Source organism: Prunus mume, linkage group LG2 (assembly GCF_029339155.1).
Source record: "Prunus mume cultivar Tortuosa linkage group LG2, ASM2933915v1, whole genome shotgun sequence".
Lineage (NCBI taxonomy): Eukaryota > Viridiplantae > Streptophyta > Magnoliopsida > Rosales > Rosaceae > Prunus > Prunus mume.
In genome coordinates, this window is record NC_142699.1 from 22,272,742 (window position 1) to 22,299,165 (window position 26,424).

General features: G+C 37.8%; 3 protein-coding genes, 1 long non-coding RNA gene and 1 pseudogene across 4 annotated transcripts; 3 read left to right on the forward strand and 2 right to left on the reverse strand.

Moving 5' to 3' along the window:
- Positions 1-1,289: 1,289 nt before the first annotated feature.
- Positions 1,290-5,735, forward strand: LOC148919838 (uncharacterized; annotated as a pseudogene).
- A 3,070-nt stretch (positions 5,736-8,805) lies between these two features.
- On the forward strand, positions 8,806-9,667 carry LOC148919839 (uncharacterized). Its single transcript, XM_089044764.1, has 2 exons — positions 8,806-9,107; positions 9,181-9,667. Exons 1-2 carry the CDS (start codon positions 8,806-8,808, stop codon positions 9,488-9,490), a joined length of 612 nt encoding a protein of 203 aa, XP_088900890.1. The 3' UTR covers positions 9,491-9,667.
- A 5,525-nt stretch (positions 9,668-15,192) lies between these two features.
- On the reverse strand, positions 15,193-15,647 carry LOC148919840 (uncharacterized). The gene is made up of 2 exons (XR_016124100.1): positions 15,510-15,647; positions 15,193-15,429 (listed from the first exon to the last, which is right to left on the reverse strand). It is a non-coding gene; the product is annotated as an uncharacterized LOC148919840 (long non-coding RNA).
- Positions 15,648-16,291: 644 nt separating this feature from the next.
- Positions 16,292-19,669, reverse strand: LOC103321826 (ribose-phosphate pyrophosphokinase 4). Its single transcript, XM_008223666.2, has 7 exons — positions 19,223-19,669; positions 18,792-19,107; positions 18,589-18,684; positions 18,426-18,494; positions 17,897-18,025; positions 17,427-17,526; positions 16,292-17,233 (listed from the first exon to the last, which is right to left on the reverse strand). Exons 1-7 carry the CDS (start codon positions 19,576-19,578, stop codon positions 17,100-17,102), a joined length of 1,200 nt encoding a protein of 399 aa, XP_008221888.2. The 5' UTR covers positions 19,579-19,669; the 3' UTR covers positions 16,292-17,099.
- Positions 19,670-19,885: 216 nt separating this feature from the next.
- On the forward strand, positions 19,886-24,312 carry LOC103321827 (O-fucosyltransferase family protein). Its single transcript, XM_008223667.2, has 11 exons — positions 19,886-20,356; positions 20,490-20,540; positions 20,615-20,705; positions 20,874-20,950; positions 21,731-21,819; positions 22,148-22,267; positions 22,403-22,519; positions 22,667-22,810; positions 22,893-23,016; positions 23,115-23,306; positions 23,617-24,312. The coding sequence occupies exons 1-11, from the start codon at positions 19,907-19,909 to the stop codon at positions 23,974-23,976; spliced, it is 1,815 nt and encodes a 604-aa protein (XP_008221889.2). The 5' UTR covers positions 19,886-19,906; the 3' UTR covers positions 23,977-24,312.
- Positions 24,313-26,424: the final 2,112 nt, after the last annotated feature.

Below are 26,424 nucleotides of genomic sequence, written 5' to 3' on the forward strand. Positions count from 1 at the left end.
TCATAAGAAAGACTTATCTTGGAAGCAATGAGAGTAAAACATGGTTTGCAATCAAGCATATTAGCACGCTACAAGATATCAAGGGTGTACTTTGTTTGAGTAAGATAAAGAGCACGAGATCCATAGGCAACCTCAACACCCAGAAAGTAACGTAGCCTACAAAGATCTTTCATCTCAAATTCTTTACCCAATGTGTGAATAAAGGACTGTAGATGAGAGGGATGACTACCAGTGAGAACAATGTCATCCACATATAACATTAGAAATATGGTGTACATTTCAGTATGAAAAATGAATAGGGAGGCATCAGATCTGCTCTAGGAAAAACCATAGGCTAGGAGAAAAGAACTGCACCATTGGAACCAGGCATGAAGTGCTTGTTTTAAACCATAGATTACTTTATGAAGTCGATATATATGGTGAGGGCGAGAGGGAGTGGTTGAGACATATAGACTTCCTTAGAGAGAGCATCATAAAGAAAGACATTTTTAACATCCAATTGACGCAGTGGCCAACCAAGAGAAACAACTAGACTGAAAATAATGTGAATGGTAGTCGGTTTCACAACAGGGCTAAAGGTGTTAGAACAATCAAGTCATGCTTGTTGATGATAACCCTTAGTGACTAGACGTGCTTTATAACGATCAATATGACCATCATAATCAGTGGCGGACTTGTGCAGGCGCAAAGGGGTACGCCTGCACCTCCGATCGACAAAAATATCCATTACAGACGCTGGAGTTGCACCTTTGCTTCAGACCAACGATGCACACAATGTGTTCGATGAAATGCGCAAACTACTAGGCTGGGAAGATATTGGTGCTTTGAGCGCGGCTTTTTTTAAACAAAGCCTGGCCATTTTTAACAAGCCCGCCAAAACGACATCGCTTTTGGACTAGGCTTTTAAAATGCGTCCCTTTTTTTTTTTTTAATAATAAAAACTTGGCCAAAACGACGTCGTTTTGGACAAGGGTTTTAAATTTAAAAGAAAAAGAAAAAAGGAAACTGCTATCTGTATCACGTGGGCTTTTTGTGGGCTTTTCAAAAGGGCTTCTATTTCCTTACTTAATTGGGTTTTAATTGGGAGTTCCTTTTACTCAATTGGGTTTTGGGAATTCCTTAATTAAGTAGAATTGGAATTCTTTTTATAAAAGACCAATAACACCACCCAATTTCATCAAAGTGTGCGTGCATCACAAGAATCCTGCGTTTTTTTTCCCTTCTTGAGTACGCCAATCCAAAGTAAGTCGAATGCATTTTTTTTTCTTGAGCAAACGCCAATTTTGTTTATTCTTTTTTAATAATTTTTTTTTTCTTATTTAGCTTTCTCTGTATTAGTAAGATCAGTAACAAACTCGAGGAGGAAGAGGCTATGTGACACGTTATTCGAGGTATAATTAATTTTTATTTGTTTATTTAATTGATAATTTGATATTTATTTATTTGATAAATTATAGTCAGTTAGTCATAGAAATAGATATAAAACCCTTATTTTGTTTCAATTGTACAATTATGGAACGGTACTTTCAGAGAAAGAGTTTAAATCCTCCTTCAAATAATCCGAGTAGTTCAAATCCTCCTTCGAATAATCTGTCTAGTTCCAACCCTCCTTCAAATAATCTGGCTAGTTCCAACCCACCTTCAAATAATCCGGCTAGTTCAAATCAACCTTCAAATAATCCGCCTATTGAGTTGGATGAAATATTGGCTAATCTTCCTACAGACCCTGGCCTTAGACCTCCAATGACTTATTATAATCCCAATTTTCGAGAACAAATCCGAAGAGCCTATCTGCAAAGGGGTCCTTATCAGCCTAAAAACCAAAACGACATGCCTCAAACACTTACGAGGGAGAGTAATCGATGTTTTCTTGTGAAATAGTTTGATTCATTTGTTTGGTTGGAGTATAGTAAAGAGAAAGATGCTGCATTTTGTCTTCATTGTTATCTTTTTAAATGCGACTTTGATAAACAAGGAAAGGCTGGAAGCGATGTCTTCACTAATAAAGGTTTAAAAAGTGGAGGAAGGGACCTGAGAATTTTAGGGACCATGTTAGACACGTTGGAAGTCTTCACAATAAAGCTACACAACATTGTACAGATTTAATAAATCAGAAGCAACATGTTGAAACCATTGTGATCAAGCAGACAGACCAAGCTCGTATTAATTATCGCATTCTATTAACTGCCGCACTTGATTGCACTAGATATTTATTATGACAATGTCTTCCTTTTCGTGGCCATGATGAAAGCAAAACATATAGCAATAAGGGTAATTATGTGGAGTTTTTGCAATTTCTTGCTGATCATGATGAGAAAGTTTGTGCCGTTGTGTTTGAGAACGCTCCAGGGAATCTCAAGTATATTGCTCCTAAAATTCAAAAAGATCTTGTCAATTCTTGTGCCGCTGAAACCATTGATCCAATTATTAGTGATATATACGATGCATTCTTTTCTATATTGGTAGATGAATCATGTGATATTTTAATAAGAGAGCAAATGGCGGTGGTGTTGTGTTATGTGAACAAAAAAGATCAAGTTATTGAAAGGTTTGTGGGTGTCCAATATGTCTCTGATACGACTAGTAGCAAATTGAAAGAGGCAATTGAGCAATTGATTTCTTCAACAAATTTGAGCATGTCCAGGCTACGAGGACAGAGATATGATGGTGCTAGTAATATGAGAGGTAAGCTCAATGGTCTTAAAACACAGATTTTGAGAGAATATCCTCAAGCATATTATGTCCATTGTTTTGCACATCAACTACAACTAGCTCTTGTAGCCGTGGCAAAGGGAAATGAAAACATTGCTACTTTCTTCACAATGGCTAGTAGTGTTGTTAACATTATTGGAGCATCGTGTAAGCGTCATGATGCACTTAGAGAGCAAAAACAAAAAGATATTATGAAAGCTCTTGAAATTGATGATCTTGAAATAGGGCAAGAGTTAAATCAAGCGACTACTCTCAAACGTCCTTGTGATACACGTTGGAACTCACATTATGATACTTTACTTAGTATTAATACTATGTTTCATCCCGTGGTGAAGGTGCTTGAATGGATTGTTGATGATGTCAACCAAGATAATTTAGGTGAAGCAAATAGGTTATTGAAAGAAATACAAACTTTTGACTTTGTGTTTCACCTATATTTGATGAGATTTATATTGGGAATCACAAATGATTTGTCAAAGGCATTACAAAAGAAAGATCAAGATATTGTGAATGCAATGATGTTGGTCCAAAGATGTAAGCAAAAGCTACAATCCGTGAGGGATGATGACTTTGATGATCTGCTTGGTAAAGTATCAATATTTTGTGGCAACAATGATATTGATGTTCCTAACATGGATGATTTATTTGTACCACAAGGGAGATCAAGACGTAAAGCTCAGAAAATCACAAACCGCCATTATTATCGTGTGGACCTATTTCTTACTGTTGAGGCCCAAAAAATCCATGGTTGGGCCCGAATAAATTATCAACCCAAAATGACACTCTATTAAGAAAAGGCGTAATGTGGAGTACACGAAAACCCGCCACATGCGAGTTGCAGTTCACGTGTCATGCTAAATAAATTCGCCATGCTAGGGGTTGAGATAAAATATACCGGCTTTACAAGCCTATGCCGAAATTAAACATTGCAGTCCTTCCTAAGGACGATAAATTAAAACATGTCAAGCACGAAATCGTTATCTCACACCCAACCACGCTACAAGCCTAAGTGGGCTCAAGCCACTCAAATGCCCGAGGCTTGTTTGAGTAAGTTGTGGTATGGATGGTAATAAATCAACATGAGGCCCATAAATGGGCCGAGAAATGGAAGTCTTGAGTGGCTTGGGAGCCTCGGGACTCAAGCCCATTTCTTAGGCTCAAACATGTGGGTGAGCACAAGAGGAAGAAATAGCCCAATCAAAATAGCATATGAACCTTACCAAAAGCCCAAACGTTTAATAAAAATAGCCCAAGCAAAATAGCCTATTGACTTAAAAGCCCAATGTTTAATAAAATAGCCCACTTATTTAATGAACCACCTTAACCCATACAAAACTTCACAATAAGCCACAAAAGCCTTAGCCCCTTTGCTAGAAGAAATAGAAGCCACGAAGAGAGGGTCAGAAGATTCATAAAACAAAGGTTGCTGGAGGTTCCAGCACATGGGGGGAGAAAGTTCCAAGCAAGAAACATCCAAGGCACCAAAGAATATTAGCTTGTGAGTTGCCAGAAGCACCCTTTTGAACCAGCATGTATATTCACTTCCTTTCCTTCATCAGATTTGGCCAAGGAGGGAGGAATTAAAGAAGAAGAAAAATAACTAAGAATGGAGCCTCCCACTGAAACAGCAGCTGGAAAGGGGCCTTGAGCTCCCAAAAAATTCCTGATTTTGTGCAAATAGATAGAGAAAATCTCACCAAGATAGGAAAGTCAAGAGAGGAGAGGAGAAAGGAAGGAAAGGCTTGGCCAAGTTGGGAAGAAACCATTAGGGTTTTTTGGGAAATGATAGTTTCCCGCATCTATAAAATGAGGTCTCTTCTACCCAACAAAACCAACCCACACTGAGAGAGCAAGCTTCCTCTCCTACCTGCAAAAATCTAGCAATCTCGTGCACTATTCACCATTCTTCTCCATCTTCCTTTTCCGCAAACAGAGTATCTGTCAAGTTACCAGAAGAGCACTGTTCTTTATTTATCTTTTCTTAGCCAAATTTCTTACAAACTTCTCCTTTCTTACCTTAACATTTCCTTTTTCCCCAAGAAAGCCTAAAATTTTCCTTTAGTGCTAAACTCATGTTGATTTTGCTTCCATGCCACATGCCTCTCATGTCAAGCTCAAAAGTTTATCTGTAAGCATGTAGAAATTACCTGTAAGTTGCTATTGTTTTGGTTAGTGAAAGTAACCAAAATACTTCCTAAGGCTCTACTGCCCTTTCGAAGCATTTTTGGGGCTTAATTTTCGAACTCAGACAAATGAGACAATTTCATCAGTCTGCCCTTTACGGCAGCCCAGCCCATTCACAGATGCCGGAAGAAAAAGTCTCATACACTTACTATCATTGATAAGTAACTAGTGGAATTGAATACTCATTTCACTGAGGTAAATACTAAATTGCTTCTTTGTGTGGCACGTTTGAGTCCAGCTTATAATTTTGCAGCTTTTGATCAACAAAAAATACTTCGTTTTGCTCAATTTTACCCTCAAGAATTTAATAATCGAGACCTCATGAAGCTTGAAGATCAACTTGGGCTTTATATTGTTGATATGCAGATAAGCACTGAGTTTTCATCATTGAACGGAATTACTGATCTGACAGAAAAATTGGTGAATACAGGAAGGAGTAGAATATACAACTATGTATATTTATTTCTTACATTGACTTTAGTTTTACCCGTTGCAACAGCTTCAATTGAGAGAGCTTTTTTAGCTATGAATATTGTGAAAACACCATTGCGTAACAAAATAGGGAATCAATGGTTGAGTGATAGTTTGGTTGTTTACATTGAGAAAAATGTTTTTTCTTGTATTAGTAATATAAATATAATGCGACGTTTTCAAAATATGAAATATCGTCGGCAACAATTGTAGGTTAATTGTAATGATATATTTTTAATTTATTATGAATAACATTAGTATTGTTTAAATTATATGTTTAGTTTTTTTTTTTTTTTGGGAGCTCTTAGCTTTTGAAAATTGCACATCTGCTGAAAAATTCCTGGGTCCGCCGCTGATCAGAATGACGTTTGATTTTGAAAACCTTTATATCCAACTATGTTGACTTGGGGTGGAGGTGGAACCGAAGTCCAAGTGCCTTGCTTAATAAGGGAATTAAACTCTTCAACCATAGCTTGTTACCAATGAGGAGATCGAGAGGCTTGAGTGTAGCACGCAGGTTCCATATCAATCCAACATAGCTGTGAAGATAAGAGGAAGCGAGTACTTAGTAGCAAAATAATTTTGTATCTTGGGCTTGAAAATACCAGATAAATGGTGTTTGTAGGGCACGGGCTCAACAGATGATGGATCATGAGCATCGATGGCATGAGGATTAGTGGAGAGAGAGGACTCTGGTTCTGCATGAATGGAGGGCCTGCTTGGTTGAAGGGCCAATGAGGGTGCATGTATGTCATGTTGGGACTCGGCACCCGGATCAGAGTTCGATGTTGTGCCTGAAGGAATCTCAAGAGAGGGCTCATGAGTAAGCCCAAGATTTTGCAGCAGAATGAAAGCCATGTCTGAATGAGCAGATGAACCATGAAGGACGTGATCAGAATATGGGAACTCAACTTCATTAAATTTAACATGTCGGGAAATGTAAACTCAGCCTGTAGAAGGGTGAAGGCACTGATAACCATGATGGTGATCACTATAACCAAGAAAAACATAAGCAAGAAAACGAGGTGGAAGCTTGTTAGTAGTATAATCACCTAGAGAAGGATAACATACACACCCGAAGTGCGGAGGACTGAATAATCAGGAATTTTGACAAATAATTTTTAGTAAGGGGAAATCCATTGGAGTATTGGGGTGAGAAAACAGTTGATCAGATACACGGCTGTACATAAAGTTTCAGCCCATAAATAATGAGGAAAATTGGCTATGAGAAGTAGAGTGCAACCCATTTCAAATTTATGACGATGCTTGCATTCTGCAAGACCATTCTTTTTGGGTGGGGTGGGGGGGTATGAGTGCAAGAAAAACGGTGATAAATACATTTTCTAGCACAAAATTGACGAAATAGATTAAATTCTCCTCCCCCGTCACTCTGAAACTGTTGAACAGAGAGAAAAAATTGGGTTTCAATAAACGCAACCAAGTTTTTAAAAAGAGTAAAAACTTCATATTTATGTCGCATAGGAAAGATCCATGAGTAAATGACAGATAGTAACGAAAGCCAGACACATAGGCAACATGAGACATCCATACATCAAAGTGAATTAAATTAAATGGTACACTATAACAATGTTCATAAGAGGAAAAGGAAAGACGAGTGGACTTGGCCAAAGCACAATGATTACAAAAATTATTACAAGAGAAATTAAAAGACAACCGAAAGGATTACTACATGCTTACATGCAAAGCACGTGATTAGATGGATGACCTAAACAATGATGCCAAAGTGATGACGAAGCAAACAAATAGGCAAGAGCAAATTTCGAAGCGGTGAAAATTATGGAGGCAAGGACCGGTGGGATATGATATAGACCATCTTCACATGGACCCTATAAGAGAACATTACCAGTTTTTAAATCACGAGTAGCAAAACCCCAAGGAAATAAAGTAAGGCTAACAAGATTACCACGAGTGAATTTGGCGATATTAATTGTTTACGCAAAGATTCACCATTACTGATAATGACTTGGTCATTATGTCTAGGAGGAGAATGATGAGGCATAGAGCGGGCATCGCTTATCATATGATGAGTGGCACCACTATCCAAATACCAATTTGTGTCTGATGGAGAAGCCATGTGTATACCAGCAAAGGAGCGAGATAGATCTTCTTCATGAGAGCGAGTAGGGAAGCGGGTTGAGATATGGCCATATTGCCCATAATTCCAACATTGTGGATTTGAGTGGCGGACTGATAGTGCATGGCCCAAGAGGCCTAAGCTGATATTATTATAGGATTGGTTGTTTTGGTGGAGGCAGTCCTAAATCTGGCAAGAGGTGGACATGCCAACAACTTGAGAGAGAATGGGTTCGATGAAAGTCGCACGAAGAAGACTAACAAGAGTTTGATTAGTCTGCTACTATTGAGTATACTGTGGATTGGGTGTGGTAGTGATGGTCGGAGAAGATTCAGAGGGGGTATCTTTAGAGGGAGTAACTGTGGTGGTGAGAAAAGGAGATGGGCAAGGATAAGAGCCATCGAGAAATTTCCAGTGATCTTGGCCAACAAGGAATGGCTTAATCTAACTTTCCCATAACAAATAGTTTGTTTCAGAAACCTTGACAGAGTCAAGAGTAGAGATGTTTGGTCTTAAGAGAGAGCTCATAGAGATAGACGAGAGACTTCCAGAGGATGCCATAGGAAGGTATGTTCTGATACCATGTGAAAACTAATTCTCATTTATGGATTTCAAGTATTGAATTACAACGTATATATTGACAACGATACAATAATTGCTTATTATGAGGAATATACTTTTACAACGTAAACAAGAGTGAATTGTGGCAGATCCTAAGGAAAAGATGTCAGTGATATATCTTTAGACCATCTCCAACCCAAGGGGTGGAAACTCAAATTTTGAGTTTAGCCTCCAAAAAACTTCTCTAACTCATGTATTTTGGGAGAAAAATTTGAGATGACTCAAAACTGGACTGGAATTCCAGTCAGAATTCTGCCTGGACTGATAAACTCGTAGGGCCCAAATTTGCTTTAATATATAATTTTTTATTCGATGCGAGGAGCAGCCCATGTGCTTGGCTATGTCGCTAGCCCACTTTGACAAGTGGGAATGAAGATTACCTTTCCGTTTTTGAGAAGCAACGACTACTTTTTCAAATGTTTTGTTATGCTGTTTTTTTTATTTTAAAAAAAATTCAACAGCTATAAAATCAACGATTCTGATTCATTTTAGGCAATCTCAACGGTAAAATTTCATATCCAACGGCTCAAATTTAAATCCTACGGTTAAATTAATATCTATAATTAATCTAAGTCAGATCCAACCCCAAAACGTATTCCAAACTCTATAAATAACCATTCATTTGGTAAATAATCCACCAAAAATTATTTTTTTCCTTTCTCCCTTTGTTTTCCTTTCTCCCTTTGTTATAATTTTTCATTCTACATTCATTCTTATTGAGAATGGCTTCAAAACCCCAAAGAGGTGTGAATTGGAAACCACAAGAAGATGAGGCATTGTGTAGAGGGTGGGTTTCTGTCTCTGAAGATGGGGCTATTGGCACGAATCAATCAAATGATTCATTTTGGTTGCGTGTGTACCAAATTTGTTTGGAAAATGATTCGGGCATGAACGGAGCCGGGGTACGATCACCGCAAGCTATTGCTTCTCGGTTCAAGATCATCAACCAACAATGTTCTCTTTGGAAGGCATGTATAACAAAGGCCAATGCAAGGTATGTGAGTGACTCTAATCTTGAAGATATTGTGGTACCCATTTTTTTCAATGCTTAAATTTATAATTTTAATTGTTTTCAATTATTTTCTATTTCATGGGTAAGATATAAATGTAAAAACAATTTTCTTAAATGATAATAAACCTCCAAATAGGCCTTTCAAGTTGTATCATGCTTGGCAAATCTTAAAAGATTGCCCAAAATGGAACTACCTATGTGAATCTCCCACACAATCATTCAAAGATTCTTCTCATAGTGGCAATACAGTCAATTTGGAGGAAGATGAAGATGATGTGGTCATGCCCACTCCAAGGCCATTAGGAAGAGATAAACAGAAAGATGAAAAAAAGAAAGGGAAAGGTGTTGAAAGTTATCTCAACCAAAGTGGTAAGTTCTTGTCTGAATTGGTTTAACAAGGAAATAAGGCAAAAGAGGATAGACAATGAAAGTTAGAGCTCCTACAAGAGCAACATTCATATCAAATCCAACAAGATAAGGAGGCCAATGAATAGAGGATAATGTTCATGGACCTATCCAAATTTACTCCAAGAAAGAAGAAGTATTGGGGGAATAAGTAAGACGAAATTATTGAGGCCCAGATAAATACAAGTTCCCCCTACAATCCAGAAGACAACTCTGGAGACTATTATCCAAGCCCTCCACATAGTGGTTATTAATTTACATTTATTTGTAATTGTTGTTTATCTTTATTTATAATTGTCATTTATCTTTATTTCTAATTGTTGTTTAGCTTTATTTTTAATTATCGTTTATCTTTATTTGTAATTGTTGTTTATCTTTATTTATAATTATCGTTTATTTTATTTTTTTATGATTGTCGTTTTTTTTCTATGATTAGTTTTTTTTAAAATTCAATGATAAACCATATAATTCATTAAAATCACACAACCACTTTTATAATTTAAACACACTTTCATAATTTAAACACACAACATAATTTAAACACGCTTAGATAATTTAAACACACTTACATAATTTAAACACACTTACATAATTTAAACACACAACATAATTTAACCACACTTATATAATTTAAACACACAACATAATTTAAACATACAACATAGCTCATTGCCCCTCTTCTTCGCATCTCCAAATGTGGTTGATCAAATCATTTCTTAGATTGTGATGCACTTGTTAAGCACGAACTCTATTATGACGAACCATGTAGTCTGAGATAGTTTGTCTGTCTCGGTTTATATCGTACGTGATAGTTGGCTCAAGCTTATAAGCAAGTCTTGCTCTTGTTCTTCTAGATGTTCATGGACAATTGTCATCATCATCAGATTATGCATCTAGATTCTCATACTCATCCTCAACAATCATGTTATGCAATATTATGCACGTCATCATGATTGAATGAAGTTGTTCTTTGCCCCACACACGTGCAGGTCCCCTAACAATTGCCCATTGAGCCTGAAGTATTCTGAAGGCTTTTTCGACATCTTTCCTATAAGCCTCTTGTTTTTGGGCAAATAGTCTTTTTTTTGGAGTATCTGGTTGGAAAATCGTCTTAACCAATGTAGCCCAACGAGGGTAGATACCATCAGCCAAGTATTAGCCCATATTATATTCATTTCCATTGACAACATATTGGATATGGGGAGACACTCCATTCACTACATCATTGAACAACGGGGAACGAGTAAGAACGTTGACATCATTGTTCGATCCGGCAACGCCAAAAAAGGTATGCCATATCCAAGTGTCATACAAGGCCACTGCTTCTAGAACGACAGTTGGCTTATGCTTGTAGCCGAACTGGCCTGCCAAGCAAGTTTTTCCATTCCCAATGCATGCAATGAAGACTGCCTAACATGCTTGGGAATCCTTTGCTACTAGCCTTGTGCAAGAGCCTCAGTAAAGGTCGGCCAGATTTGGGGAACAGAGGTACCACTGACCATACGTGGCTTCAATAACAGAACAAAATTTTCGCAAACATTCAAGGGCTGTAGATTCACCCAATCTACAGTACTCGTCGATGAAGTCTGCCAAGCATCCATATGCGAGCATTTGAAAAATGGCTGTTAGCTTCTGCTATGGGGATAGACTTTGTCGTCCACAAGTGTCTATCTTCTGGGTAAAGTATGGCTCATGTGCAACAACATCATTCAAGATGTGATAGAAAAGCTCTCTTCTCACGCGGAACAGCCTGTGAAAGTCCATTGGGGGATAAAGTGATCTTTCACAGAAGTAGTCCTCCATAAGACTCTTATGATGTTTTTCTCTCTTCCGATTCTTGTATTCACAACCTGCAACAGAACCACCATGTTTAGATTGTTGAGCATATTGCTCCAGCAAAAACGTATGGTGTTGAACAACCATTGCAACCCTCTGTTGATGAAGGTCATCATCATCAGAATTATCATTGAAGAAATTTTGTATAGCCTTCCCACGTGAATTCATTGTAAGAAGGAGAATTGAAGGAGATTGTGTGGTCAATTCAGTAGAATAACACTTCTTAAATAGACAAGACAATGAGATGACCTACATGTTTGAAAATAATTGAATGAATATAGGGAAAGATAAGGGAATCCAATAAAGTGAGATGAACAAAGATGAGCAATTGTTCAGAACGTGATTGAAATAAGACAAGATAGGAAATGGTTCAGAAAATAATTAAATGAAGATAGGAAAAAATATGGAAAGATAAGGGAATCCAATAAAGTGATATGGACAAAGTTGAGTAATGGTTCAGAACATGATTGAAACAAGACAATATGGGATGAGAAAGAGTTCAGAAAATAATTGAAGAACACAAGTGAAGGTGGGCAAAAGTTCAGAACATTATTGAATGAGGATAAAGGAATCCAATGAAGTAAAAGTAAAAGTAAAAATGGAAGAAAATTATGGCAATGGCTTCAATGAAGGGTTTGAATTATTCAGGGCATACGTATGGTGTTGTACTTATTTTTATTTTTAAGTGAAATTCTATTATGTTTTGGAATTTTAATTTTTTTAGGTTAAAATGTTTAGAAAATTAAATCACGAGTATTGAAATAAAATTAATGTTAAGAAAAATTAACAAGAAAAAAAAAAGGGTTATTCATTCTTAAATAATTTAATAAAGTTGCGGACTCAAATTATGAGTCTGCAAGGTTGGAGAAAAAAAAAATTGAGTATTGAAAATACATGAATAGTTGTATTTTGGAGGGTGAAAATTTGAGTTTAGCCCCAACATGATTAGAGATGGTCTTAGGGAACCTTATTAACAGATCCTTCTGTTCTAGTGCCCGAGAACTTTAGCTACGTACTTTGCCATCCTTTTGGTTTCTTCTTCATTGTTTCGTAAATAATATGAAGAAAATACTAGTTACACTTTTGATATTCTACATTGCTTCATCTCAGTTGATTGGTTTTAGACATAGTCAAATCGTTAACAGTTTAGAAGAGGAAGCTTAAGAATTGAGAAAGCTAAGAAGGAAGAAGAAGATTCAAGAAAATGATATGCTCTGTATACTGATTTCACAGGAATGATTATAATCGTAGTGTCATCAATTTTATATATCTCAATAACCAAGACTTAACAATCTAACTAACTACAGCTAATACTAACTAACAACACGTGAGCACATACGTGACAGCTTAACTGAATACAAACTAACTAATATTGTTATCACAAATATCATTCAATGTTCTTAAATATGGTGTTGTTGGAGACGGAAAAACTAATGATTCCAGGGTAATTAACTTCTCGTAACACATGCATTTAGTTCTTTCGAGTAATGTTCGCTTGTTAGATAGCTTGACGTGTTAATGTTGTCAAACTGTATATTTAAACCACATATTCACATAAAATACATGTTCCTCTTATCAATAGTTTGGATGGATAATGCGACAACATTAAAATGTCATCATGTTATACAATAAGGAAGAGAGCATTTTTATTTTCTTGTTTTATTTTATTCCTTTATTTGCCATTATCTTAAGCTAAAAGGAGCAATCACTTAACAGTTTGTTCACTTTGCAAATCTAGGCTTTTGTAAAAGCATGGGAAGAGTTATGCGGAGCATCCGATGAAGCTAACGGCGTACCAACAATTGTTATACCAGAGACAAAAACTTTCTCATTGCAGCCCATCAAGTTTGAAGGCCCTTGCAACTCAAATATTCATGTTCAGGTAACCTACACACGCCTTTGAAAACACTGGTTTTTTTTTTTTTTTTTTTTTTTTTATAAATAAAAATTTTCTTTTTTGATGAGCTGAAAACACTTATTTCAACAATATGATTTTTCTTACTTATTGAAAAACTGATTAAATCGTTCTTTTTCTCCTTTCCTGTTGGGTGTGGTGAGCATATCCTGGGAAAACTAGTGGCACCCAAAACGTTGGATGCATGGAAAGTAGGGGTGGGCATCTTAAACCATAATACCGAAACCGTACCCTAACCGCACCGTACCATACCGATTTCATACCGTTTCATTTGGTATGGAGAGATATTCGGTACCTTACCGTACCGTACCAATATAGTATGGTATGGTAGCGGTATCAAGATTTTGGTACTGGTCAATACCGTACCGTACTGAAGAGTATAACTTTATGTTTTTGTCATTTATGTTTAGATTGTGTTTGTATTTTTGTAAGCCATAAGACATAATTTTAACTATTTTGGTTTGTAAGCCATAAGGTATGAGTTTTAACCATTTGGATTTGATGAATATGTTGATGGATAAATATTGATTTGGTTGATTTGGATATTGAATATATTGATGGATATTAAATATGTTGATTTGAATTTGGATATTGAATATGTTGATTAGGATTTGGATATTGAATATGTTGAATCTTTGAATTTGTAACTTATGTATCACTTATTCTGGTATTGAATATTGAATTGGTTCATTTTTAGTTGTATCATTTTGGTACCAAAGTAGTACCGATACCGATTTGTACGGTACGGTACAAATTTTGGCAAACCATAATCTCATACTGTACCATACCGATTTAAATTTTACAAATTTATAAATAAACCCAATCCTAGACATGTATTTATAAAAAAACCCAAGCACTATTTAAACATAGAAATATACCCAAAATCAACTCCAAAGTCAACTTTTTTGGTGTGTTTATAAATGAGTTTTGAGTGTGTGTAATGATGAGTTTTGGGTGTGTTTATAAAGTGTTTTGGGTGTTGGGTTTTTTTATAATTTCAACCTCCATTTTGGGTGTTTTAGTGAAACTCCCTTTAAATTTTCGGTATCGATAGCGATATGGGCTCAATACCGTACCATACCGTACCTTGCCCACCGCTAATGGAAAGGGTGTAAATCGTCGGATTGGCTCCAATTTTCGAATCTGGGCAATCTCTTGGTTGATGGTCCAGGAGAAATCAACGGTCATGGTTCATCTTGGTGGACCACTCCCAACCAATACGACACATTATCATGCAAACTGCTCCAGATGAATAAGAAGAATTGCAAACCACCATATGTATGAATTTTTTTTTTTTCAATTTAATTTAATTTAGTGTTTTTTTACTGAAATTGGGCTTACTAATTTGAATGTTACTGCAGGCTCTGCACTTCCATGGACGAAGAAGCTATAATAAGGAGTTTAAAGTAATGAGGCTATTTGAGGAGGTCAATCTCACCATTAACAAATGTAAAGAAATCATGGGACTTAAATATTTTAAATATTTTGATGGTGGGATCGGTCCCCTCAAATAACCTCCTCACTTTAAACTCCTCATTGTAACCTCTCTCATGGACGCAATAATCTTAAACTAAGTGGACTTACTAATCTAAACAATGCAAGAGCCCACATTGCTAAAGCCATTGCAACAATGTGTATGTCTCTCATCTCACCATAACAGCACTTGAAGACAGTCCAAACACTGATGGCATTGACATCTCAAGCTCACACAATGTCTTTATTCAACACTCTACCATTGGAACCGGCGATGACTGTATAGCCATAAACGGTGGCTGCTTCGATCTCAACATCGCCAACATCGTGTGCGGACCAGGCCATGGAATTAGGTACGTAGTCCTTAACACAAATCCTTATTGAAAAATCTAGCTTATAATATTAACTTAAAATTCTCTTTTGCAAACATTGTGGGAAGCTTGGGAGCATATGGGCAACTCGAGAAAGTGGAGAATGTGTACGTGAGATATTGTAGTTTCAGTGGGACTACAAGTGGAGCCAGGGTCAAGACGTGGCAGGGCGGATCCGGGTATGCTAGGAACATAACGTTTGAGAAGATCACACTCGATGGAGCTCAAAATTCCGTCATCATTGACCAGTTTTATTGTAATGGTGATCACAAATGCAAAACTCAGGCCTCGACTGTGTCAGTGGATGATGTGAAGTACATTGATTTTGAAGGAACTTCTGCGAGTGAGGAGGCGATCAAATTAGCTTGTAACCAGAATTTAGGTTAACATTATTATGGACCGCATCAAAATTACCTCTGATGTTCTTGGTAAGAAGATTTATGCCTCTTGCAATAATGCTATTGGAACTTCCATTGGCACTATTGTGCTCAAATTACCTTGCCTCAAGGCAAGGGTAGAACCAACTACTTATTCGCCAGCTACGCCTCCACAAGCTCTGCCTTTGCCACCTACGCCTCTGCTATCTCCGCCTTTGCCTGTTACACCTCCGCCATCTCCCCCTATGCCATCTACGCCTCCGCCATCTCCGCCTATGCCGGTTGCGCCTCCATTAACTCTGATTTTGCCAGCTACACCTCTGCCAGCTCCTCACTTGCCAGATACACCTCCACCATCTCCACCTGTGTTGGCTACGCCTTGGCCATCTCCGCCTATGCCAGCTACGCCTCCGCTAGCTCTAATTTTGCCACCTACACCTCCGCCATTGACGGCTACATCTTCACCATTTCCCGCCATGCCAGCTACGCCTCTACTGATTCTGCCTCTGCTAGCTCCACCTTTGCCAAATAGGCCTCGACCAACTCTGCCTTTGCCAACTACGCCTCCGCTAGCTCCACCTTTGCCAAATAGGCCTCGGCCAACTCTGCCTCTGCCAACTATGCCTTCGCCAGCTCCACCTCTGCCATTTACACTAGCTTCGCTAGTACCAACTCCACCTCCCCCTGCTCTGCCAGCAACACCACAAATGTCCTTTAAAGGGAACAAGGAGTGCCAAATATGTACTTCACATCTGGTGCATCCGGAGCTACTAAACTACATAAGAAGCACTATATTTGGTATCAAATATTGACCATGAATTTGTTACAAAAACTTTAATTTGGTAAATGCTAGTAAAATAAATATCTTTTTACTTCTTGTAATCACCAACAATTATATAATTTCTAAAAGTACTATAAAAAACACTATTATAGACCTATCTAAGAATTTCATCCAAAAAAGATGGCTCTGAAGGTGGCTTCGCCCTGCCTGAAGTGATTGGCAAGCCACCCTCCTCGACGATCACCAACCCCAGCACCCATTCTGTCAGATTCATCCTTGCAAGCTGCCATCACCATTTAGTTTGTACCATCCTTCTGGAGAAGGATACAGGGCCAAGAAAGGCAGGCACCGTGCACACCAGTGCAGAAACAGTTACTAAAGAGTAGTGATACAATATGAAGGCTAATTTCCTTCACTTGCTTTCCACATATGAAATACTTAACATATAGAAATAACTTCTTGCAATTTGTCTAAAAGGAAATCACATATGCTCGAACTGTAGACAATGTTAGCCTATAACTTTTCTTCAGAAATGGCTATTTGCCCTTGCTCTATTCCTAGAGCTAGATTATACTTTTGACAGCAACTTAGCATTGAGGATACCAGGTGTTTATTGTAATCAAAGTGCTAAACTTTGTCAATGCCCCTGAAAGTTTGCATCATTTTGTCATAATAACTGCTACAAAAAGTAAAAATTCTTCGCTGCAGCCTGATACTCGAATCCTTGTACTTCTCTATGCTTGATGACTCTATAATCTGTTGAACCCCATAAGAGGAAGAAAGGGCGGGAGAACAAGAAATAAAACCTAAGAGAAGGCACTTTTATCTAGTGCTCCTAAGTTTCTCTTATATTTGAAGAGTAGCCGCTATAGAACCAGCAAGGCTGAGAACTTCAAACGGTGGATTGTGCATCACATCTTCCACTGTCAGTGGACATGAGTCTGTAATCCAGAAGTAGGTCAGCCCATGCTCAGGTTTCCCTGGTTGGAAAAGGAAAGAAAGAATGCACAGAGGAATTAGAAATTGTACTTGGAGAGTCTCAACCAAGTTGGCACCATGTAGTAGTGAGTTAATTTTCTGTTAAATTATACAAGAGCAAGAAAGTTAACTACAAATCAAAAGAATAACGAGTAATAAAAACTTCAGAGGAAAAGTAAGTAGAGCGCGTAATACCTCCATTATCTCTTTGAAAGCGTTCCCATGATCTATTAGGAAAAATCCCATGCGTTACATAAGCACTGATTTTCGCAGCTCCATGGGCGGCTAAAACTTTCTAAAACAAGTGAGAACATAACAAGACATTTCAGATTAGTTATAAACAAATGGAAGAACTATTCTCCTCTGTGAAAGTTAGGAGTGTGTAGCAAGAAACAAGCAATAAGTCCAATGTCCATCTATTGGTCAAGAAGTTATTTTCCAGATCCAACCCAGTGACAATTTTGTTCTTTACTTTTTGCCAAAAGTGTTGATCATGTTATCAATTGGGCCATATTCTATCTGAATTTCAAGGTTCTGTGTGTTATGACCAGTATTATAGGGTTAAAATGTTGTGCTCAAGGCAGGCACATCATTCATAGTCTTCTTTTATTTTAAGGTTATTAGTATCAGGCAGCAGACAATAAGTTCACCCAGGATTTTGATACCTGGCATTCAATCAAGGTGCCACCAGATTGAACCAAATCATCAACAATCACAACATGCCGTCCTCTTGCGTCTCCCTCCTTAATACGTACAATTCGTTGGTCACCTTCCCGAACTTTAGCACAGACAATCTGCATTTAATTGTGGAAGGTTATGCAGCCAACAAGAAACATAATTAAATCACGCCTTCATGAAGTAAATATTAAAGATCATGAAAATGTCAGCGAAGGAGATGAAACCACAACATAGTTGAACAAACAGTGTCCAGCTGCACTTCTTACACAAACTATAAGCTTTATGATGAAATCTTAAGGATGGAATCGGAGTATAGAGCATGCAATTTAATGCACCCAGCTCATTGACATATCCATCCTATTATATAACTATGAAGAGTAGTGCACAGGGCTCAATGAGCAGATTCTTGTCAAAATACTTAGAACAAACATGAAGACAGGAAGATAATTGTCATGTATATGTGGTTTTGAAGACTCTTAGCTCCAACTTGTTACTAGGAAAGGGAAAACAAAATACCGTTGGGAAATGCTGTAGCTGCTTATGAAATCGTTTCCATGCACCATCATCAGGAAAAGCAATGGATATCTGAAATGTGAAGAAAATCATCACACAATTTCAGAAATAAAAATTGATTTGAATAATTACTCTTATCAACATCCAGAGGGGAAAAGAACTTTACATTGTCAGAATCAGGGAGCTGTTGCAGCCTACTTTTGAGCAAAGGGATCCCACTTTCAAAGCATGGTAAGATATTATCACCAAAGTAAAATCTCTCCTAAACACACAAAAGACAATGAAAAAAATACTGTCAGAAAAATCATTGCATATTGCTTACTGATGACTATGAGAAGACACAATTGTATAGTAATGTGGTAGAGGAACCTGCAAGGCATGGATATCATAGATGACTAAACTAGTGGGCCCTCCCATTGAAATGGGTATATTTGACAAGGCCCTGGCAAGTGTGAAAGCGGTGGCAACATCTCCCTCATCCTCCATACGCTCAGAAGTCCCAGTGGGAAAAAAGGGAAGGACGAGCGTGAATGAGGCGATGAACAACTTGGGCAATGCATAGATCACAGAGAGCTGCTCAAAAATCACTGATGGGGAACTAAACGAGGCCAGAAAGGCCACATGGTGTCCTCGAATGCCATGAGCATTGGGTATGAATATGTTGGGAAACCCATCATCAAATTTCCTAAAAGAAACAAAATTTTCAAAATTGGATACAAGAGCAATTCAGAAACAATAAAGCTCATGCATTTATAATGAAAATTTACATTTTCCATGGAAAATGTCTAATTATAGCTCACCTCCAAGTGATGCTACGGAGCTCAATGGCGTCAGATTGAGCCGCGACTTTCTGAGCGAGCGACTTGGTCTCGGCGCAGTAGAAGAGGCAGACCTTCTTCACTGCCGATCCGGAAGCCATTGCCACCTGAGCTTCTGGATGGTTGTGAAAGACGCGAATAGGCGTATCCGGCTCGATGGTCCAATTGTGCGGATTCTCGAAGCTCTTGATCTCGCACCTAATGCCGTTCTGCTTCTTCTTCCTCAAGGTCGAGGCTTTGATTTCAAAAGCGACATAAGAGGGTTTGGGAGGAGATTTCAATGTGGGTGTGGAGCTAGGGTTTTGGTATGAGGACAGAGGGGCTCGAGTGGCCGCCATGTGGCGGTCACTGGTGTGCTTCGTGTTCCTTCCTTCTTTGGTGCCGGGCTGCTAGGTTCTGTGTCTGCGTGATGATGGCTTTGGTTAGTTACCAGTGTTCGGGCTGTTAGTTTTAGATGTCCAAAAATGCCCATCCCATTCAAAACGGTGCCGTTCCCTCTTAATTTTCATTTAACGAAAAGTCTTTTTAGTCCCCGTAGTTTGCAAGATTTACTACTTAGTCTATCTAGTTTCAATTTTTTCAATTGTATCCTTATCATTTTCAATTCGATCAATTTAAGAAGGGTGTCAAATTCCTAAAATTAAAACTACGGGATGAAATTATAAAATGGGCAAACTATATAGACCAAAAGTAAATTGTTGTTTTATCATTTTTTTAATTTTATTTACGAAAATAAATCGCCTTTGGCTTTACCTCCTCACTCTATCTTTAACATTACCAAAGCCAGAAAAAACCTCAAAAGCCATGACTTACAGTCCGAAGCGAGCCATGGCTGAGCTCAGGCACTCCATCTCGATGGGGGCTCGAGGCACTTCTTCTCCAATGAAGCGAGATGAAGACTCCTCTCCTTTGATCTCGGACATTCAACCCGTAGACGACGACGACGGTCGCGGTCGCCACCCCTACAAAGATCGTGACCGTCCCTTCTTCTCCCATTTCCAATACATCTGTCCGTCCATTGGCGACGACGCTAACAGCTCTAGGATCTCACTCGTCGTGGTCATTGTCGTTGCCCTCCTTGGCTTAGTGTCGATTTTGGCAATCGTGAAACGAGTGGTATTGGTTCTTTTTGTGCTTTTTATTGTTTGGATTTCTGGTGTCTGGAAATTAGGATAAGATCAGATTTTCTTGGAGCTCTGGATTTTTATGTTTGTTAATTGCTTTCATTTTTTGTTGAATTGTATTGCAGAATGCTCCTTACTTGTGTAAAAAAGATGGCATCACTCTTCACTGTCCTCATGTAAGTTTCTGAAGCTGTGTGTTAGGTCAACGTTGAAATGTCTGTAATGAATTGTGAGATTGTTGAAATTTCAGGTCAAGGAAGCGCCTTCACTTTGGGAGAATCCTTATTCAGCAACCACATCTTGGAAGCCCTGTGCTGAGCGTCGCCTTGGTGGATTTTCAGGTAAGCTGAGCTCCTCTTTTACTATTTTAGAAATCTAACTACAATGTTGTTGTGAGTTGTTTTTGCTGCTCCCTTGTAATCTAGATCTGTTTACTATGTCAAGTTCTAGATTCTATTTCCGTGTTTGAGTTTCTTTTCTAAATTTAGAATCTTTCTTGCTCTATTCAGATCTTCCACCTGAAAATGAAACAACTGGGTACATATTTATCCATGCAGAGGGGGGTCTAAATCAGCAAAGAATTGCGGTATGTTCTGCTCTGTTTACTTGTAATCTGATTTAGAAAGTCTTTTCCTAAATTTTTTCACCAACTTGTGCACATTATAAGAATGGACAAGTGAAAGAAAACTTCAAGAACCTTCAAGAGAAAGTACAGTATCAATTTTCTCAAATATATAGCCAAAGCTCCTAAGGATTTGCCAGAAAGCCAGCTAAGCCTGTTAGTTAAGTGATGGCTATAGACTGTTACAGATTAGTCACAATTGTTAGCCGCAACAGTTAATCTGTTACAACTTCAACCATAATATGTTTGCCAGCTTGGTGTCCATGCTAGATGGCTTGCTGAAATTGGCAACATCTTGTCTGCTGATGTGGCAGTCACGTGTTCTCCTTGTTTATTAGCTTGTCTCTCTTGCTGTGGCTGTAAGCTCATTGTATTTGGTCTGCTCTCTTTGTGGCCAGAAGAGCTTTACTGGTCTTTGCTTTACCAATGTAGCTTGGCTGAATTTCTCTGTTTACACACAGATTGCTCATTTATATACTTTATCGGCCTTGTGGATCCCATTGATTTCCCATGGTTTACAAACAAATATATATAGCAATCTCAACTTATTTTAATTGAGTGATAATGGTGGAGAAATGCACTAGTCTGGTTGGTAATTCGCATATTAGTATGAGATAATGTTTTTTAAGTGGGTTTTATTAAGTTCACTCTTTGAGAAGTGGATGATTGTGCCTTACCATTGTATGTGAAGTGGTCAGCCACGTATGTACACATATTTACCATTGTGTATATTATTTCATGCAGATATGCAATGCAGTGGCTGTGGCCAAAATAATGAATGCCACCCTTATTTTGCCAGTGCTGAAGCAGGATCAGATTTGGAAAGACCAAACGTGAGATTTACCATTATTTTTATACTTACTGTCACAATAGTGTAATGTTTTAAAAGCAGTGTATGTGTAAAGAAGAAGAAAAAAAGAAGAGAGAATATCGTTATTCATGTTAATGATCTTCTGTTACAAATCTTGAAATTTTGGATTAATCTCCCTTGTCAAATTAATAGGATCAGAAGTAGCTTGTATGCACACATAATGTATCTATAAATCTTTTGCCATTTTTAGGATCACTGAAAAATATGACCATTTGAAATTGCTCCATATGGTACTGTGTTGGGATCTCTTATGCTTGCAATTCTTTATTAACATATGACAATATCTGCAGGAAATTTGAAGATATCTTTGATGTTGATCATTTCATTGATTACCTGAAGGATGATGTACGCATTGTTCGTGATATTCCTGAGTGGTTTACAGACAAAACTGAGTTATTTTCAAGTATAAGGTTAAGTTCGCTCTCTCTGTCTCTATATCTCTCCCTCTCTCCTTCTCTCCTTCTCTCCCTCTCTCCCTCCAATTTAGGGAAAACATTTGGATTGTTGGTGCAACTCGCAATGATTTGTGGGATTTTTTTCTTTAGACGGACAGTAAAGAACATTCCGAAGTATGCACCGGCACAATTTTACATCGACAATGTTCTGCCTCGAATCAAGGAGAAGAAGATAATGGCCCTAAAACCTTTTGTTGATCGACTGGGGTAAGTCATGAATTTGATATATAGGTGTGCTGTGTGCTGCCCTAAACTTACAAGTGGTTGTATCTGTTAGAAAACTGCTGGATAAAAAAGGTTTAAGCTGCTGACAAATGGTCAACAATGTATATCAAGCTAACAATCCGGTTTCAGGTATGACAATGTCCCTCAAGAAATCAACAGGCTAAGGTGCAGGGTGAACTATCATGCTCTTAAGTTTCTTCCTGAAATAGAGCAGATGGCTGATTTATTAGCATCAAGGATGAGAAACCGCACTGGCAGCTCCAATCCTTATATGTATGTAACATTGGCATTAGGAAAGTGAGCTTAACCCTTTCAGGATTCTTTTCAACCTCACTAACAGTTCCACACTTAGCAGGGCTCTTCATCTTAGGTTTGAGAAAGGGATGGTAGGTCTATCCTTCTGTGATTTTGTGGGCACAAGGGAAGAGAAAGCTCTAATGGCAAAATACAGAGAAAAAGAATGGCCAAGACGGTACAAGGTAAATAATCTGGATCAACTATATGCAGTCAGAATCTTAAAAGAATTTTAGTCTTATTTTGTTTCTTCTTTTCTTTTGGTGGCAATTTTGGTATGCAGAATGGTACCCATCTATGGCAACTAGCCCTGCAGAAGCGGAAGGAAGGGAGATGTCCCCTTGAGCCTGGGGAAGTGGCTGTGATTCTTCGAGCAATGGGCTATCCTAAGGAGACTCAAATTTATGTTGCTTCCGGACAGGTCTATGGTGGGCACAACAGGATGGCACCACTGAGGAACATGTTCCCAAATCTGGTATGAACTTCTAAGTTATTCTAACATAGCTTACTGACTGATCTTATGTCGTGAAGGTGGCTCATTAATTTTGAACTGTTAAGTAAATTATATCCTAAAACATTATACCATTTCCATTATTTAGAATATTTACCTGAATGACATGTTGATTTTAGAAATTCCGGTTCGTAATAATTCTAGCTGAGGTTACTTCAGATAACTATTAATCATTTGAAAGCTGAAATTTGGTGGATCATATGGACACTTCTTCACTTTAAGTCCTTGTTTCCCCCCTCTTGATGGATAGGTTCATTTTGACTGTTCATAACAGGTAACGAAAGAGGAGTTGGCAACTAAGCAGGAGTTGGATAATTTCAGGAAGCATGTGACTAGCTTAGCAGCACTTGACTTCCTGGTTTGTTTGAAGTCTGATGTATTTGTGATGACCCATGGAGGCAACTTTGCTAAACTGATCATAGGGGCACGCAGGTATATGGGTCATCGTCTTAAATCCATAAAACCGGACAAGGGGCTTATGTCAAAATCTTTTGGGGACCCTTACTTGGGATGGGCAACCTTTGCCGAAGACGTTGTTGTCACCCACGAAACGCGAACTGGATTACCAGAAGAGACCTTCCCTAACTATGACCTGTGGGAGAACCCCCTGACCCCTTGCATGTGCAAAGCTTGAACAAGGATATCTGATTGAAAAACTTAACACTGATTATTGAGGAGCTTCTCCTCCAAAAGCTCGGAGAACATATACCTGTGAGATGAAACTGTAAACTTCTTCTGCCCCAAAAGGCTCAAAAGAACGTTGCACGATGTGATCAAGACAATTGAGGAAAATTAGGGCATACATCAAACTTTTTGCGGTTTTGTCATAAATGTCAGATAGTTTTCCATGTATCATCATAATTGTGTAAATTATTAGAGAAACGTGAAAGATGGTTTTCATGTAGTGATTGCTGCTCAAATTATTCAGAGATAGAGGTTCATATGGTGATTGATGGGCACCATTCTTTTAGCACCTAGCAGCCCAACCCAGTTATTGTATTTAGTTTATCTTTTTAGAGCTTTAGTTTTAAAACACAATATAGTTTACTAATTTGAAATATAAGAATATAATTTCATCTAATTAACACAACGCCAAAAACCAAAATATAGTCGATGTCCAAAGAGGTATCTCAATACTCAACGGACAGGTTGCAGTGGATGCTGACGTTGAAGGGATTGTCTTCGACATACAGCAGCTGGTGTCTCAGTTTTGCACGAGGGATCTTTGTGTTTGCACCCCGGCGTTGTAATCGGGCTGCACATGCAGTAGCTCGTTTTGTTTCTAGACAGGGGGTTCTCATGTTTGGGATTATGTTGGAATTGAATGGCTCTTCTTGTAGCCGATGTAAACCTTTCTATTCGTTTCTAATGAAATTTTCCAGCGATCTGACCAAAAAAAGGCCAAAATGTAGTACCTAATTTTACAATAATATCATCAAAAAATATCAACATTATACACAATGCCACTCCATCTAAGGCAAGTATACTATGTCACATGTCCACATCCGGCCAACGTTGGCCTCTCACCGTCGCCCACCCACCACAGCCTATCGCCGGCCTGCCGCCAGTTGCAGGGGACCTAAAAAACAAGATTTTGTATCATTGAAGGGACTCAAACATTGTCCCTCAAAAGAGGAGGGTTCACTCATAAACCACTACACCAAACTTGATTTTTAAATATTTATTCAGTTATACAATATTTATATAAACAATCAACAGTTTTTTTTATTTTTATTTTATTTTAAAACATTTCAACACATATGCAAGGAAAAACTGCAAATAAAAACAGAAGCTGCAACAAAAATACAATGTAGATATCAATTATGTAAAAAAAAAAACAAAAACAAAAACAAAAACAACAACAAAAACAAAAATTAATTTTATAGAAGCAAAATTTGCATTGCAGAGTATGGGAAAAAAGTAAATATGATGAAAGTACTAGAACGGAAACGGAAATGTGATGACTAAAGGAAGCTTGTTCGCAATGACACACTCGGCAATTGCAGACTTCTCAAATTTACCATCTGCAGAAATGAGAAACTGAGGATAGAGTAAAGGAACACAAAACAATCAAATTAAGACATCTCACCCAATGTGATAATAAAAAAGAGACTAACCGAAATAACTTAGTTTCTCAGCCTCCTTCTTAAGCAAGATCAAAGCAGGTCGTTTAACTTCAAGGTCAAGATGGAAAAGTTTTGCCACCTTAGGATCCACTATTTAGTAAAAGTTGACATCATCTTCAAGTCTTGAAGCAGCAGCAAGCTCGTCACTCTCAGGACCCTGTTATCAAGGCATGATGACAATGAGTAACAATATATGGGAACAGATTCCAATAGCTATTGAATAAAGCAAAAAATTGAGTATTTGTTATGCTTCATGAATCACCTATTTTTAAATTCCTATTCTATATTATGTTCTATTAGATTCAACAGATCGCTGATTCAGTTTGTATTTGAAACCAAACACGCTCTGATAAATTTAGGTACTTCCATGTAGGGCCGGCCTTGAGAATTTGGTGGCCCAGGACAAAGTAAAAAAGAAGGCCCTATAAATGCAAAACTACTTATAAATAAAAATATTTATTTTTGTTGTAAATGCATTATGCATGAGTTGGTGGATGACCACCATACCTCTTAGTATTTTATTATGTAACCTATGTATTAAGTATTTGTAATTAGTGTTTGTAACCTACAGGTATATTGTAAATGATGGTATTCAATCTCCTTCTTATAAGCATATAAATAGGTGGTTCTATTAAAGATTAAGAGAAGAATAAACATGGTGAAACTTTATCTTTAGCATATCACTTCTTTCTACATTTTCTCCCTCTAGTTTTATAACACGTTATCAGCACGACATTGCTCTTGGTATGTTTTCTTTCTTTGAATTTTCTTTCTTCTTATATGAGCTAGAGTCATCACATAGTATAGAGTTTCTTTGTACTCATCATCAGACTTCATCATGCTCATTTAAGAAGAAAAAAAATCTTATTCTTATTACACATGCATATAATGCCATGTTTTTTTAATTTGTTTGTTTATTTAATTTTAAGTATTATCTTAATTCTTATGATGAGTTT